At 38.3% G+C, this 17,531-nt stretch overlaps 2 protein-coding genes across 5 annotated transcripts; one reads left to right on the top strand and one right to left on the bottom strand.

The window, feature by feature from the left end:
• Nucleotides 1-1,248: 1,248 nt before the first annotated feature.
• LOC110154205 (myosin light chain kinase, smooth muscle-like) lies at nt 1,249-9,197 on the bottom strand. 3 transcript variants are annotated; one of them, XM_055150362.1, is made up of 10 exons: nt 9,067-9,197; nt 8,935-8,947; nt 8,421-8,563; nt 6,143-6,271; nt 4,695-4,847; nt 4,481-4,606; nt 3,052-3,182; nt 2,412-2,568; nt 1,429-1,731; nt 1,249-1,346 (listed from the first exon to the last, which is right to left on the bottom strand). In XM_055150362.1, the coding sequence occupies exons 3-10, from the start codon at nt 8,560-8,562 to the stop codon at nt 1,249-1,251; spliced, it is 1,239 nt and encodes a 412-aa protein (XP_055006337.1). In that variant the 5' UTR covers nt 8,563; nt 8,935-8,947; nt 9,067-9,197. The 3 variants fall into 3 exon arrangements, with proteins under 3 accessions (XP_055006337.1, XP_055006338.1, XP_055006339.1); XM_055150363.1 differs by lacking the exon at nt 8,935-8,947 and having other exon boundaries at nt 9,067-9,195; XM_055150364.1 differs by lacking the exons at nt 8,935-8,947; nt 9,067-9,197 and having other exon boundaries at nt 8,421-8,916.
• A 5,103-nt stretch (nt 9,198-14,300) lies between these two features.
• pus3 (pseudouridylate synthase 3) lies at nt 14,301-17,493 on the top strand. Of its 2 annotated transcripts, XM_020918357.2 has the most exons (6): nt 14,301-14,784; nt 15,454-15,734; nt 16,055-16,238; nt 16,380-16,489; nt 16,565-16,737; nt 17,143-17,493. In XM_020918357.2, exons 1-6 carry the CDS (start codon nt 14,500-14,502, stop codon nt 17,376-17,378), a joined length of 1,269 nt encoding a protein of 422 aa, XP_020774016.1. In that variant the 5' UTR covers nt 14,301-14,499; the 3' UTR covers nt 17,379-17,493. The 2 variants fall into 2 exon arrangements, with proteins under 2 accessions (XP_020774016.1, XP_055006252.1); XM_055150277.1 differs by having other exon boundaries at nt 16,380-16,737.
• Nucleotides 17,494-17,531: the final 38 nt, after the last annotated feature.

The raw sequence follows: 17,531 nt of genomic DNA on the forward strand, positions 1-17,531 counted from the left end.
ATTTTTATAAAGCACTTTGGTAAAACAATGAAATGAAAGAAAACAGGCAAAGCAAAGCAGATGGCATGGCAGCATTAAAAGTGCACCGTGTAACTTTTCTGGTAAAGAATGGTCCACCGCTTGCTTGTCTCCATGGAGATATCATTGCTTTGCTTTGAATGTTCTACAGTGTGGCATTCAACATTAACAATCCAACTCCACAGAGATAAGAAGGTGACGCCATCAGCCTAACCTACAGGTTGTACTGATAAGTTGCAGTGACATCACGCAGGGGGTGTTTTACATGTATCCCTGTGTATGTTTATGCGTTACCATGGAGACACAACGCACACATTATTAAACACTGTCAAAGAAGTTTTAAGATAGTCTGAAAACGCAAGAAAAGACACAAAATGGACTTAAACAGCACATTTTCAGGAGCCTGTGATCACAAAAAAAGTTCATGATTGTGTTTAGGTGATTGATTTTCAATAAAAATCAACTGAAAAACCGCAAGCTTATGACAAATTTTATGTACGAGAAACTTGTATAACAGCACAAATCACCTCCCCTGTTGCAATTCCAGCTAAGTCAGTTCTTTATTGTGTTAAAATAAGGCACAGATTAAAGTCTAATAATGCCTCAGACAGAGCAGAGGCTTCAGTCAGCACATAGACTGTATAAAAGAAGTGGACTAAGCGAGTGTGACGTCACCCATAGTGTTCAGCGTCGCTCAAATGAGGAGTGAATCTGGTTCCATATTATGAATAGGATTTTTCTGACTGACAAAATAGCGGAAGAAAATTTAGGATCATGTAGAGAGGGTTATTATGAACATTTTAAGACTAAAATGATGACGCTCACTGCAGCAATTACAGAAAGAGGGGTGACAAAATCCTAATGCAAGTCAATTGGAGCCAGGGTCAGAAGGAGCCGGAAGAGCCTCCTGTCGCACTTCCTATTGAGTCAGCATCACACCCAGGGAATTTTGATACCATCAGCTGCAAAATCCCAATATGTGGAGAGACGACCACGCTTATAATGCTAGGTGTCTCTTTTAGCACTGAAAACACCTATAATTAAATAAATGCAAGTTGATTATTTTAGGGGAAACTTGCAGGCAAAACAATAAGGTCTCCATGGTTACCGGGACCAGAAAAGTTACATAGTGCATCTTTAAATATTAGAGCAGTTAGAAGTGAAGAAAAAAATTAAAAATAAAAAATATCATTAGTTTCATTTGTAAATTTGCTATTATTAAAATTCTACTTACACTCCTAGTTTCTCATGGACATCGTAATGATCCTTCACTTTGTTTTTTGTGTCGACAGTGACATCTACATATTTTGGTGCTTCCTCTTTCTTTTCTTCAAATAAAAAAAAAAAAAAACTGATTATACTTTATACTTTTTTCAGAAATTGGAATGAAATAAAATATTGGCCACTTACTCTCAGTTGCCATGGTGATGCAGTGTGACTGTTGGCTGGGTACACTGACCCCTATAGAGTTAAATGCGCGGACTCTGAAGCGGTACTGTCCTTGTGGCTCCAATCCGGATTTGACCTTATAACATGTGTTTTTACAGTCTGCGGTCACTTCGGTCCAACTCTCGGACTTCTCCTCTCGGAATTCCACGATGTATCCCAGAACAGCCGTGCCGCCGTCGTAGCTCGGGCCGGTCCAGCACAGCACCAGAGAGTTTGAAGTCAGCTTTGATACAACGGGATGGGAGGCAGGAGGGTCTGGCCGGTCTAAGGACAAAATAGAAAATTATTAGCTTTCTGTTAGTTATCAGCCTTAAATAAACTTTACACAATAAGAACTAAAGATTGACCGATATGTTTTTTTCCTTGGGCTATTAAGATACCATTTAGAATCCAGAGAAAAAGATGGCTGATAAACTCTTTTTATGGGCCGATATGTAGGGCCAATTTAGTTTATTTCCACCAAATTCAGTCATCTGTTTGTGTAGTCACATTTTTGCAGTGCCCTTAAAGCGCTGAAGTGCTCAAATAAAGTTTTGTGTGTATTCTTTATGCAGTTGGCTGGCCCAAACAAAATAGCCTGTGTTGGAGATTTAAGGCCGATAGAGCCAATACAGTAAAAAGCACAAATATTCAACAACCAATATCTATCAGTCGATCTCTAATAAGTACAAATGAGAATGCACTATGTAACTTTTCTCGTGGAGGGTCCATAACCTGCTTGTCCCCATAGAGATGTAATGCCTGTGACTACACATTTAACAATAACCTAGACTAAATCAGTCTCCTACAGGTTTACAGTCAAAATTTTATCTCTAGTCAGATCTGACCCAGAAATTGAAGCAAAATTAAAAACTGAACATCTAGAAACTTTGTTATTTGTCCTGTAGTCTGGCAGCCAACTGGAGAAAGTATGCACAACTCATTAAACATATTAAAGGACTTACCAATAACACTAAGAGTTACACTGTGGTGTGCAAAACCCTGTCGGTTCCGTACAACAACAGTGTAGCAGCCCTGGTCTTCTGGACAAGCCTGAGAGATCTCCACACTGCTTTGTGATTCACTACTCCGAAAAGAGATCCTCGTCCCTCCCAACACCACCTGCAAAGAGAAATGAAACATAATACAAGTACTTACTTCCGTCCGAAGTATCAATATTACCACAGCAGCCTCTAGAATAAAGAAGTAAAATGTAACTAGATACATTTCCTCAGCAGTACTTCCCATTTAGGAATTACACATACCATTCAGGTAAAAGTAAATATACTGATAATCTGTGTTGCGTATAAGTAAATATGAAATTGCCAAGGGAGTTATAAGGTTCAGATTTGAATGTAGGTCTAGTAAAGTAAAAGAAAGTAACATTGGCAGACGTTTATCAATAGTAGTAGTAGTGGTAATAGTATTTCAAGTACTAGTAGAAGTAACAGTAGACGTTGCAGTCATGTAACCTAGAAGATTTCAGTAGAAAAAACTGCAACACCAACAATACTAGTACTTTTTCACTTTAAACTCTAATATTTTGGGGACTACTTTCACATGTGCTGCTTATAATAAAGTATCAAACGCTTCTTTATCTGTTACCTTTTCCTTGTTGTAGACCCAGCAGCAGGCCACAGGGACCGAAACACTCTTGAATTCACAGTGTAGTCTGGCTTTCTCACCAATGCGTACCTCCACTTTATCCGGAGCGTTCACAAATTCAACTGGAGGATCTAAAGCACACAATACTTACAGTTTAATATATACACAAAATATTTAAAAGTCACTGGCTTATAACATGCCCTCAAAATCACCTCGAGTCTTGTGAGTGGAACCTGCCAAAGTGGGCGGGGCTATCAGGTGAACCCTGGTAGGTAGATTTAAGAGATTTCTAACCAATCACATTCAAGCAGTCATGTTTGGTTGAGTGAATTAAGCACTTTTTAAGGCCGATACATCACAGTAAAGTACATTAAAATATACATGTATATAAATAAATATACATAAATAGAGATACTGCAAAAATTCAATCATATGTAAGGATTTTTGTGTGACAGAGGTGGGGACTTACAAATCGTGACTTGGACTCGATATTGGACTTGAATCACTATTTTCAGGACTTGAGACTTGACTTGATAAAATGGACTAAGACTTGAGACTCGATTCAGACTTGAGGCCTGTGACTTGAGAAGACTTGAGAAGCACTTTTAAATCTGAATTCTTTCTATTCTGACTGTAATGATTCACACTAAAATCTTGTCAAGACATTTTTAAAAAATCATATAAATAACAAAAATCTAAATTCTATTTGGTACTTTGGTTTAAAGACTGGAAATGACTTGAAGCTCAAAGCAGACGACTTGGACTTGACTTAGACTTATGGGCCAGTGACTCGAGACTTGACTTGTACTTGCTTGTATTTGACTTGGGACTTGACTCGTACTTGAGGTCAAAGACTTGAGACTTACTTGCAAAAATACAACCTGGTCCCACCTCTGTTGTGTGATATCTGAATTAATTTCTGTTCTTCGTGTACATGCTTTTTAACAATCACTTTGACTCTTTTACAGATTATATATGAACAAAAATCCATGTAAATGTATTTTATGCTGGTCAAATCCCTTAAAAATCAGGATTTGTTGCTTTATTCGTACCCGTAGATAAATTTGTTTTGCAGATTTGAGAGGCTGGTCCCACATTTCACATTTCACTCATCCACATTATGAACAAACATGTCTAATAAAACAACAACAAAACAAAATAAAGTTGGGATTTGGTAACGTATTTGCCTTTTTTTAAAAAGGCATACATATTAGTCACCTACTAGCCTCATTTCATACAAAAATATCACAGCTTAGTCCTTTTCTCAGCAGTTTACCATGACAACCAGTGCCACATCATCACTTATGTCCCTCCTGAGCTGACTAATTAACACTAACCATTTAATTTGACCTTTAACAAATCAACAAATCAGCTTCCACTATATTATGTTGTATTGGTAGACATTGTATTGGTAAATTAAAAACCTTACCTTTTGGCTGTTCCACTTTGTGCTTTCTTTCGTCTTTTGTTTGTTGACTATTTCTGGTAGCCTCCACTTTGCTCATGACCTCACTCTTCACCTCATGGTTCCTTCCTGAGTGGATTTCCCTTAATGCTAATTCATAACAAACAAAAGCGTCAGTACACAGACCGGTTTGGTTATAACCAGGACACAACAATGAAACAAATAACTAATAATTTACCTGTTACGTATAAGGCAGCACTACTAGTTTGTCTCCCTGCTGTGTTTTCAACTGTACATGTGTATGAACCAGCATCCGCAAAGGAACAGCTGTATAAAGGCAGAGTCGCGACCCCATTGTGGAAGGAAGTCTTATGTGAATGGAACTTTCTGCCTGCAAAGAAACAATGCAATCTTGACGTTATCTTTAATATAAAACCATCTGAACATTTTTGTTATTATGTCCTTGTTCTAACTCGACAGCTTTGAAAACAAGAGGCCACAGCAACATTATAAAAGTGAAATTTAGAGATTTGTGTTGCGTTACCCAACCAATATTCAAATGATTAAGTCAACAGAGGATATTGAATCTGTCTGCAGGTCTACATTCGGGGCACAAGGCTTCACTGTGTACACAATTGAGGTTATCCAAATATATTACAGTCTCCAGTCTGTAAATATATTGTTTCTGTGGAAGTTTTCCATCAGTACAGTGGTGTAAGGGGATTGGACAGGGGTTGGGGCCACTGCATACACAAACACATTTGTGGTAGCGCTTGGAAAAAACATATTCCATTCCACTGAAATTATTTGTGGTTTATTTGAGTGAAGTAAAAATAGAAACTTAAAACTAAATTTAAAAGGACATAGTTGTACTTGGAACACTGACTGAATCGTATTGTTGTAACGAAAGGTTACGCTCAAAGGAACAAGAGTTTTATATAAAGTGCATATGGCATGTTTTTTGAATTATAGTTATAGTGAGATAGTCAATATTTATCTCATGCCCATGTCCAACCAGGAATTAAAACTATAAAACAGTCAAACTAGAGAAAACTAGGTCACAATTTTAGCAAATCTCTAAAGGGCCTATATTACACTATTTTCTGATCTGGTATAATGTTTCCTCATCAGAAACATATAATAAATTGTGTTTTATTTCATTCACACATATTTAACACACAAACCCTGCACATTTAGGGTGAGTTTTTCTCTCAAACAGAAAATGCTTTGTTCACTAGAATCATTTGGATAATTTTAGCCCTGGAATTGCCCATCTCCACTGAACCAAAGGTAAAAGAAAGCTGTTAACTTCTTGACATCACAAGGTGTAAGAGGGCATTTTAAGCTTTAGAGATGTAGACAGATTAATAATAAAGAGTTACTCAAACATGGGTGAACGAAACAAAACACTAACCTAGGTATATTTTTGTTTGGGTAGCAGCATTATAACATGGCATAAAGCTCAAAAGTGTGCAATAAATAAACATAAATATAATTGTACCAACTATAACTTAGTGAAATGTATAATCCTAACCCTCTCAGATAGCTGGAAAAATGTGTTTATTTCCTGCTCATATGACAAATTAAGTTTAAAAATATGCTCTTGTCTCATTTTCTCCTCTTGTCTCATGTTGTAGTGTTGTAATGTATAGTGTAAATACCAAGTTACACTGCTCAGACACTCACCATTGTGCGTCCAGGAAACCGTCAGAGGAGCACTTCCTGAGATAACTGCTTGAAAAGTGGCATCAGTTCCTTCACACACAACACAGTCCTGCAGCGACTCTTTGAACTCTGGGGCTTCTACTTTGAGAGCTGTGGACAGAGTGGAATTTAAACAGATAAACACCACATCATTCATTTCCACTACACTGCCATTAAGACTATGCATTAACAGATGTTGACCATTGTCCAAGATATCTGTTGAACTTGGCCTTTCTTGTTTTTGTTGAAAAAATATTTTGGGGTTTGCAACATAGTGAACGAGCCAAGTCTAACAGATTGTTCCATTCTTGTCACGTGCAATTTCTAAGAATGAAAACAACTTTGATATTACTTTGGCTTTTAACCCCTTTTAACCATTTTAACTTTAAAGATGAAAGTAGAAGTTGTCAAGAACTTTTACAAATATGACTACTACTGTTGTTTAATATTTTTGGAAGTTTTGATGCTAAGAAAAGTACTTGATACTGACTTTGATACCATAATAATTATACATTTCTCTAGTAGTAACATACAGCTCTGATATAAGTCAAGAACATAAAAATTATTCAGGAAATGCCCAATTTCCAATAAAAGGTCCAATTGTTTTTGTTATTTTCAGTATTGATATAGTTTTAATATTGAGACAAGATATCGTGCCACAAGATCTTGCGAGATTTAATTGTCACCAGACAGAGCACGCGTGAGGAAAATGATCACATGACATTTTCCCCCATGTGTTTACTATTAGCTTGGACAATAAAAAGGGTCATGTTTGCTGAGTTACACCCCTTGACAAGCTGTAGTTCCAAAAAGCAGTGCTACAATGTGAGCAAAAATATTAAATTAAAAAAGTGAGGCTGAAATTGTGAACTGAATTGCACAATTTATTCATTTTATATTATGCCGAAATCGTGTCTTGTCTCATTTTCATGGACCCAATCTCATGTCTTGTCTCGAAGAAGATTTGTCTCATCCCACCCCTATTAGTTCGATAAGTATCTCTTTTTGTGACTTCCCTTAATGCTACAATGTCTAGTTTTACTTTTTCTATTAAAGTATTAAAAACAAGGTAATGTATACATTTTTAAATCATTAACACGTTGCCATGGTACCATTTATCAGACCATCTTTTTCATCTTATTTATAGCTGGATCTCGCCGACTCCGGTCTTTTCACCATATAATCTCCTGTCATTTCAGATCAGTGTTGTGAAGCTAAATCCAGACTTCCATTGGGAATACTGTAGCCTGTGTTGAGCATTCCCACCATGTGCAGTGTTGGAATGTCCATCTACACACACAGCGGGAAGTGGATGGTCACTAGCGGACACAGGAATGTAATTAGCACCATGAATGTGTATGGGAAAGCCTTGGGGCACTGTGACACTATCAATCACTGTGTAACGGTTGGCATTTTAATATTAACATCTGGGGCGCTACTAACCTTAGGCAAAACAAGGAAACCAATTCACTTTGCATGTAACGGGTTTTTAACATAGTAATTGCTGTAAGAGTGGCACACGTTTTCCTCAAAGTAGAAGTAATGTACAGGGTAGAGTAAACATTTACATGATTTGCTCCCAGGGGTCACAGTGGGGTGAGGCATGTGTTAAAATTGGAATACAAATAGTTCTCATGCAATACACAGTAAACAGACAATACAATTAGAAGAAAGGGGATAACATTTCCTAGAGGTACAAATCAGAATGTCATGATTTCTAGAGTCTTGCAGGCTTGAAACAGGCCAAAAGTGTTCCTTCTTGCACTTTGAAATATGATTTACATTATAAAACTAGCCTCACATTCTTTCCAAATGTAAATTGTTTGAGGATAGTTTGTTTGCACCACAGTAAACAAGGTTAAAAGCTTGCCAAATTGCCATAATCAAGCATTTTAAACAGTCTTTTTTGCCTTCTTTCAGTTTGTCACACATTTGTCCAATATGTTCAGCAGCTTTCATTACAGTGTATTAAGCACTGAAAGTTAAAAGTGCACTGTGGAACTTTTCTGGAGAGGATCCACAACCTGTTAGTCTCCACAGAGATGTCAACACTTTAGTTCTATCTTTATTTATTGCTCAAATCTTAAAAAAAACATGAATGATTACTATGAGTAGTGTCACCTTTCCACAAAACCAACTTGTAATTTGTCTTGCAGGTCTCCACACACTCTAGTCACATCTCTACAGAGACAAGCAGGTGACAGACCCTCCACCTGACAAGTTACACAGTACATCTTTAACTAATAAATAAGACTATTACCTGGTGCAGATCCATGCTTCCCTGTTTTGTTCTCTGCCTCCACGCCATTCTCTTTGGCTTTATCCGAACTGAAAAATCCAACTCTAGGTTTTAAGGCCAGTCGGAAAGTGGACACAAACAACTCCTTGGCTCCTTTGTCCATCCTTAAGCACACAGTCACAAATAGCTCAAAGAAGAAATATGTACAATGTGCAACCCATGTGTTATTGCTCCCTGCTTTTCCCTATCTTTGGGACAGTTACAGGAGGGGTTTTTGGAAAGAGACTCCAATTCCCCAGACTACAATAAACAGTACTGAGAAATTCTGTGAAGAACTGAAAGGCTAAAGACCATAGGAATTGAGTGGGAGAGACAAAACACTAGGGAGCAGAGATACAAGAAGATCATTGTTGACTAAACATGAACCAACTAACAGCCCATTAGGAAATATCTGGACAACTGAAGAAATGCCTAAACTCAACCAGTATATGGCTAAAAATGCATAAAATGTCTCAAAAAACTTTCATAACTTTACCTGCAACAGACTTCTAAGTACCACCAGAAGAAGCACACGCACCAGCAGTCGCACCGGCACCCCAGTTTGAGAAGCAGAGTGATAATAAACTAATAGAAACAACAGTCAAAAGTAGGTTTAAAATGCATTTACCTTCATAAAATGGTCTTTGACAACAGCGTGTTTCAAGTGAGCATGTTATCCCCTGCAAACACAAAGCAGCCACCAGCTATTGTCAGACACAGAGGAGGAATCAGGACAAGCCTGTAGAGCAGCTTTCTGCCTATCAGCAACTGAGCCACAACATGTTGGAAATCATTCAAGGTAGACTTGTGGGGGTGGGATTTGGGAGAGGAGTGGGAGGGGCAAATGACTGCACCTAAATGATAGCCTCTTGACCTGCCGGAGAGGAGGATAACTCTGGACTAAAGTTGTATTCAGTAGATTACAGAGTTTTTCTTGAATATTCAAAGGGAGATACAAGAATGTTCTGTTACTTTTTAAAAACTGGATCTTTGTAGCATTTACTATCTTTGCTTGGCAGTGAATAGCTTTTGTAATCATTCATACTTATGCTCAACTTGATAACTACCTCCGCCAAGGAGGTTATGTTTTTGCCGGCGTTTGTCTGTTTGTTTGTTTGTTTGTTTGTTTGTCTGTTAGCAACATAACTCAAAAAGTTATGGACCGATTTTGATGAAATTTTCAGGATTTGTTGGAAATGTGAAAAGGAAGAACTGATTTCATTTTGGGGGTGATCCGGAAGAAATCCTGGATTCTGGATCACTTTGAAATTTTAGTTAACATTGTGGTAAATGGGGCCAAAAATTTTGTTTCTCAATATCTCGGTTAATTATTGACCAAACCCCATGAAATTTGACTCAGGGATGGACAATGGGATCCTCTTTCATATTCCAAAGGCTGATCCAGATCTGATCCAGAAGACTGATTTTATCGCAATTTATATAAAAAATGGGGGTAGTCCTTGGCGGAGGTCTGTACTCTCTGAGTGCTTTTCTAGTTCTAATTAAAAGTGCACTATTTTTCTGTTTTGGTAGCGGATCCTAAACATAAGGATATTATTGCCTAGAATGTTCCACAGTATTAGCCTTCGTTTCACTTCATAGAAACTGTCTGACCTCACAGTTTCGACGGTAGGTGGGTACTTTTAATATTTTAACCAATCACTGCTATTTAGTCGTGATGTATGTAATGCGCCGCTAATGGGCTAACTGGTATATTAAGGAAGAAGGACAATAACGTCTTTCCCCTTGATGAAATTCACCGAACATTCTCTTTATTCTGGCTTTAAATCCTCAATCTCGGGAATCGTTGACAACACTAAATATATGGCTTTTCGCTGATTGGCTGGCGCCCAAACTTGCACTTCTGGGGGTTTTGCAAACCGTATTCTGATTCCTGACCTAGTCGCTGAGGAGAAATAAAATTGAGCGGAGACACTAGGTGGCGCCAGCCTGACTACCACAGTACAGCATTAAGCTTATCTATCTCATGAAGACAAGGTAAGCTCTGTAGAGAAGCCCCACTCACAGTAAGCTTGCATGTTTTTCATCGGCATTTTGAGTAATTCATACACCTGTAACACAATAAATTCAAGATATACATGTTTAATGGAATACTGTGGAACATTTCAGATAAACCACAGCAGTAGCATATCCATGGCAACAAGCAAGTGACAGACCCTACAAGAGAAAGGTTACTTAGTCCACCTTTAAATAGACCATGCATATATGAATCAATATTGTTTACAAAAAATAACAGATAAAACATGTTATTTCGAAATACCAATTTTTTTTTGTAAACACGCTGGAAGTGGACGATGTCCTGTCAGAAGATCATTAAACAGACCAAAGCAGCACATTCATTTCTACTTTAAGATATCGAAATTATTTTACAACTACGATTAGAACTGAAACCATAACCACACTTGCTTGCTGTTTACTTATGGCACAGCACATTATACAAGCAAGCTGTGTGTTTAAAATAGGAGCTAGAGTGAAATGAGACTTGTAAAGCCCGCTGTCTCTTTTTTGATGTTGTTGTGCTTATCGCTCTAACAGGGATTGCATAACAGCTCCCTTTTGTTCTAATGTGATTCCTAATAGACGCATTTGTGGGAACAGTTTCCTGGTATGTTCAAAGTAGTACCATATGTCGGGACGCAGGCTACAAACATGTCGTTTAGAGCTTAGTCTAGAGTGATTGATGGAGGATGGAGTTGTGTCTGGTCCACAGTTTTAACACTGGACAGGCATGCAAAGTAACAGTACATGATGCTATTGCAAATATTTACTCTGTGGTGCGTCACGACTACATTTTTCATAAGAAACACTGTCATAGTAATTAAAGAAATGCTCATATTGTGAGACTTACGGCATGCTTAATGTAGGGTACATTCCTAAAACACAACCATATAAGGTAAACTAATGCAGAATACTTACTTTGAAATATATGAGCTTTCAATTATACCTTACATGGTTATTTAAAATGGTACACAGGAACTTCACTAGTAACAGTCCACTTTTCCGGACAATTAAGCTTATCATAGTCAATCACAAAGAGCTTTGGAATTCAAAACAGGAAAAAGGGCAAAATGAAAGGCAAGGGTTGTATTTTCTGTCCTCTGTGCCTCGGTGGTAATGATGGGACTTCCTGTTTTGAAAAAGGGGTTTAAAAGCTAAAGAATGTCATCAATTTGCCCACTGTTCCCATCAAATGACTAAAGGAGAGGCAGGATGTGGAGTTATGGGTTCAACAGAGCCCTCTTGAGATGGGCCTTGGAAGTGACAGCAGTTTATGGCTTTATTGCATACCTCGTACTCTGATACAGTTCAAGAAAATATCTGTGGATGCTGCAGTTCAAACCTATCTAATAGTTATATTATTTTTGTATTATATTATTGTATTATACTGGGTCATTCGATTCCACAGTTTGGGAACCACTGCTTTAGAATGAATGAAAAAATATGATTTTGAACATTAGTAAATGAGTAGGCAAAACTCATGACTTTATATAGATACAAAGCATGAATCAAGAATCATAAATGCAAATTACAGGGCCCAGCGCATTTCTGTGAACAATGATATAAAATTGAGACATTTTCACATAAACACCATATCGGGTCACATTATTGTAACTGACGTGGTCTACAATAATTCCCCAAAACTTGTCAAATTTATATTCTTAAGAATCTAGTTTAACTGTGTGTGACATTTTTCAACCATTGTAATAAGCTTTTGTTTTGAAAATACATCTTGCCCCAGCATTTTCAGAATCTGCTTTGGTCTTCTAAAGGAAGTGACTGAAATGACTAAGTAACTCGACCCCCTGCAGCGCTCTGGCCTGACCTCTGAGAAACTCCAAAATGCAGAAGCTCCGCTCCCTAGTCTGTCAGTGAATCCGCTGGTCCATGCTTTGGCCTGTAGGGTTGGCCCGCACAGCTGTTCCCCAACCAGATGTTAGAAGCTCAGAGAAGGATGGCAGCAGGAGCCCAGAGCAAGAGCTACCAGTCACTGTGAAGGAGCTGAAAAACACACAAGACATGTATTACTATAAAAGGAAAACTGATGTATTTCAAGTTGATTTAAAAGCTGCTTTAGATTTGTGATAAGATGGGTGAAGGCAAGGATTTGTGCAAGCATATTTAAAGTTGTGCATTACATTTTTGCCCAAATAAGTAAATCCAGTGCCATGCCCTATGCCCCAACAGCATTGCATTTTTCCTTTTCAACCGTACATTTGAATATTTTAGTATGATTAATATTAGTAGTGTTGTTAGGAAATGACACTTTGCTTTAACATGGGCATATAAAGAAAACAGATATACAGGCTTACTGAGAATAAAAGTGTAATGTAATAATCTAATTACCACTGTTGGGCAAGTTACTTTAAAACTGTAATGCGTTATTTATTACTTATTACTGTCATTTCAAAGTAATTCGTTACATTACAATATTACTGCATTTAAAATGTAAGGCATTACATTACTATTGCATTACTTTAAGTTACTCTCACCAAAATAACTGCGAAAAAGCTGAACTTTTGAGCCGTATATGGACTGAACCAGGACTAAACAAGGTCTAAACCAGGACTATAACAGGACTAACCTCAGACTGATTCCAGGACTGAAGAGGAGGACTAAACCAGAACTGAACTAGGACTAAAACAGGACTCACTGTCAGGATGTGCTCGAAGGTGACCGCAGGAGAAAGGACCGGCTTTGCTCCACACCTCATGGAGGTAAGAGCGGCTGTCGCCCGATCGCGCTTTATGGACCCTGCTGCGCGGGCTCACGGTCCTGATTTCAGCAACTATTTGCGGGTACAAGACCCGGTGCAAAACTCTGCTACAGCGCGTAACTTCTACCTTCCTTCAACGTGTCCAGAAGTCCAACTTTTTGTGCGATGGTTGCATCGTCCTCTGTCTTTTGGGTGTGAGCGCAGGAGACTTTGTCGGTGCAGAACCTTTCGTCGACGTTGTGGATTTTGTCGGAGAGAAAACTTGCAGACATACAGCACTTCAGAAGCACACTGCTAGAGATTGAACATTTATTTAAATTTGGCAGCTGAACATATTCTGTACTGTACTGTTCAGGAGACAGGAGTCCCTCAGCCAGTCAGGACACAGCGGGAGGAACGCAATACGTGTTCATACACTAAAAACAAAAGGCATGCAAAATTGCACAAAAAATAATTCTAAAAATCAGCGAAACAGCGAGACCGCGAAAAGTGAATCGCGTTAGAGCGAGGGACGACTGTAAACCAGGTCTAAACCAGAAGTGACCCAGGTCTAAACCAGGTCTAAACAGCGTAGAGTTCTGGGTCGGTCCTTTCGCCCGCGGTTAACTGAAGGTCTATCCGGCCGCGTCTCCGGCGTTTCACCGCTGCTGATTTCACGGTGATTTTAGCGAATTTCTATGAAGAAAAACCCACCACTTCAATCCAGGTTAAAAAAGCATTGTAACGCGCGTTACTCATATTTGTACCGAGTAAAATATTACAATTTTTCCCCCTGTAATGCCTTACATTACTGCGTTACAGCAAAAATCAACGCATTACTGTAATACATTACTTTTATAATACATTACTCCCAACACTGCTAATTACAGCTTTCTCAAGATGCCTTTTTAATTTTAAAAAAATATATTTAAAACTACTTTCAATCTAATCCCTCACAAAAATATTTTGTTTGGTGAAAAATGTGGTAGAGTCGACCATCATCACCGTTCACCATCTAGCTTACTTAAATGAAGTACCTTCAGCTGGAAAAGCGCGACGAATGCGTAAATATGTGGCGGTTTTTTGTTGAGGAAAGACAAAACTACATTACCCAGAATATCTACTCGGAAATGATTCCGTCGTTTATTTCGGTCCCGCATCAAGACGTGAACCAGCGTGTGTCACACGGCAGGTTGGAGAAAACTTCTGCAACATCTCTCAAAACTACAGTAATTTGATTAATTATGACATTTTTAGAAAATGCTTAGTTCAGCAATTATTGTTTGATTGTAATCGGTGTTGTAAGTTGTAAGAGTTCGCTATCGGGTCATAGATTTACCACAGAACATGAGTGATGCTAAAGATGAGACGGACAAGTCCAATAATAAACAGAAGAAAGAAGGCAAGAAACGTCCTTTTGATTTCTCACTTCACCCCAAGCGCCACGTGGCTCTGAGATTGGCCTACCTGGGATGGGACTACCAGGGCTTTGCAGTTCAGGAAAATACAGATAACACAGTGGAGGCCAGACTCTTTGAAGCGCTCCTCAAAACAAGACTCATCCAGGACCGACAGAGTTCAAACTATCACCGCTGTGGACGCACGGATAAAGGAGTCAGTGCATTTTCTCAGGTCTGTGAATTTAGATTTAAAAGTGCACTTTAAACCGCCTCCTGCTGGTCTCCTTTGATGTATCATTGCTTTGCCTGGAAAGTTCCATAGTATGACTTTTTACATTTCTATATTTATTCCGTCAGGAGTGTTTAATTTCTCAGAAATCACTGAAAAGATTCATTCTTACTGTGAACATAGTTGCCTCTACACAGTTCTGATTTGAAACATGACCTAGTGGTGGTAAAATGTTGGTAAATGGTCAAATTTTTTTACAGCGCTTTTCCACTTTCAAGGCACTCTAAACACTTTACAACAAGGAACCACTCACCCACATTCATTCACACACATGGACAAGGACACAATGACAGCATTCATCTGTGGGAGCTGAAATTGAACCGTCAACCTGTGAGTCAGTGGATCAGACCACTCGACCAATGATGTTTATTTCGAGACCAGTGGACAACAGTGGACAAGCACCCTACCACCTGAACTACTGTCGCCCACTATTACAGGCTTGTCTACTTGGCGATGGGCGATAAGAGTAATGCCATATTCTGGAGCATGCCAGGCAAAGCAATCACATCCTTGTGGAGACTAGTGGAACACGTTACAGAGTTAATTTTTAAAATGACCTGAAATGATCCCAGATAGAAAGTAAATGACCTTGCATTATTCTTGTTCTTTTAGGTCATAAGCATCGACTTGCGTTCAAACCAGTTTTGTGGAGGACTGGGTGTGATAGTCCCTGAAAATGTGGATGTTGCGACTGCCAAGGACAAAGTAGCGATTCCAGAGCTTCCATATGTAAAGATGCTGAACAGAGTGCTGCCTCCGGACATAAGAGTGTTGGACTGGTCTCCTGCTGCAGTGGGCTTCAGTGCACGTTTTGACTGTCAGTCCAGAACATATAGATACTATTTCCCCAGAGGCTGCTTGGATGTGGATCTTATGGCTGAAGCTGCAAAAAGGCAGGTGTAATTTAAAGATGCAATGTGTATTTTTTTTTTTTAATGCTCTGCCTTCAATCTTCCACAGTATGGTGTTAATCTTAGCCTTCTTTTCTTATAGCCTTCAACTCTTCATGCATTCTTATTGAAATCTGACCTTTATATGCTCAGTGGTACTAACAACTTATCTACATGAAGATAGATTTAATGCCAAACTGTGGAACATTCAGGTTTAGTGGCATGATCTGTGTCAGCTGAAAAGCACCATGTCATACCAATATGATAGTTATGGTAAAATGACAGGGAAAACATGTATTTAACTTGTCAGTATTAATTTACAGATATGAAGGAACACATGATTTCCGTAACCTGTGTAAAATGGATGTTGGTAACGGAGTGCTCCAGTTTGAGAGGACCATTCTGTCTGCTTCAGTGAGACCAGCAAAACCACAGTCAGCCAACAATGCAGACCCATACGAGCTCTTTATCTTTGAGATTAAAGGACTAGCCTTCCTTTATCACCAGGTAAATTTTATTTTTTTATTTTTTTTTTAATTTCCACAAGTTAGGACAAAACCCCCATTAAAAGTATTTATATTGTGTTCATTCCTCTAGATAAAATATTTGATTATTAAAAACTTAATACAATGTTGTCTGTTTTGGCAGGTGCGGTGCATGATGGCAGTGCTTCTTTTAATAGGGCAAAAACTGGAAGACCCTAATATAATTGACCAACTTATGGATGTTACGAAAAACCCCAGGAAACCACAGTACAAGTTAGACATTTTTTATACAATTGCTATATTTTGTTGCTATTTCTTATTGATAATAATTTTCTGCACCTTTTCTAGCATGGCAGTAGACTACCCTCTTGTCCTGTTCGATTGTCATTTTGACGGTTTGAGCTGGACACAAGAGAAAGAGGAAGTGAGCTACACTTTGGCCACGTTACAGCAACACTGGACACAGAGTGCAGTTCGAGCCAGTGTCCTGTTTGGCATGCTCCAGGATTTGGAAGCAAAAGGTAGCAATTTAAACAAACCAATACTTTTTCTGCAATTGGAAAAAGTCCTGTACATTATTGCTTAAATTAGCAATTATTTTAGCAGTAGTTTTTTTGGTTTACAGTAGTTGACTATTCAAACAATAATTTCTGTTGCACTTTGATATTTCTATGCATTTTTAATCACATACATGTAAGAATCGGCTGGTTGAAGGATTCCAGATAGAGAATATTTATAAATGAAGTGTAATGTGATTTAATACACACACAATATTGTCTACTGTTTCTGTGATAAAACATCTTTTGGCATGTTTAAGAGATCAGGATATGGATAAACAATTATTAGAAGTAATTTCTTGAATAGTTGATTTGTCATAAGTATTCTGATTCATCATTGCAGCCCTAATATAGATGCTTGCTCCCCAGGTGCTGAGCCACCAAACCACTGCTTGCTTCTTGAAGGTTCGAGACAGAAGAATTATAAACCCTTATTAGAGCGCCCATGCTGTGAGAGCCTGGAGTCAAGGATAACTCATTTTGTGAAAAGGGGCAGACTGGAACGGGAAGGAGAGAACGGGGATGAAACTGTTTACAAAGGAAAACGTTCAAAACATTCGCATAATTCTTCCAGTTCTTCAACAGACTCTGGAAATAAATCATAAAGCTGCAATCTTTTACGATTTTGTGTCAGAATGCTTTCAAAGTATATATTTTAAGTTGTTTTAATTTCATGCAGCTCTTACTTTTGTTTAATGTGAATAAACAAAAAGTTGGGAACATTTTGTTTTGTTTTTTGTCGGAACTATTGTGAGCTA

Source organism: Boleophthalmus pectinirostris, unplaced genomic scaffold (genome assembly GCF_026225935.1).
Source record: "Boleophthalmus pectinirostris isolate CB_2022bp ecotype Guang Dong unplaced genomic scaffold, ASM2622593v1 HiC_scaffold_14, whole genome shotgun sequence".
NCBI classification, from domain to species: Eukaryota; Metazoa; Chordata; class Actinopteri; order Gobiiformes; family Gobiidae; genus Boleophthalmus; species Boleophthalmus pectinirostris.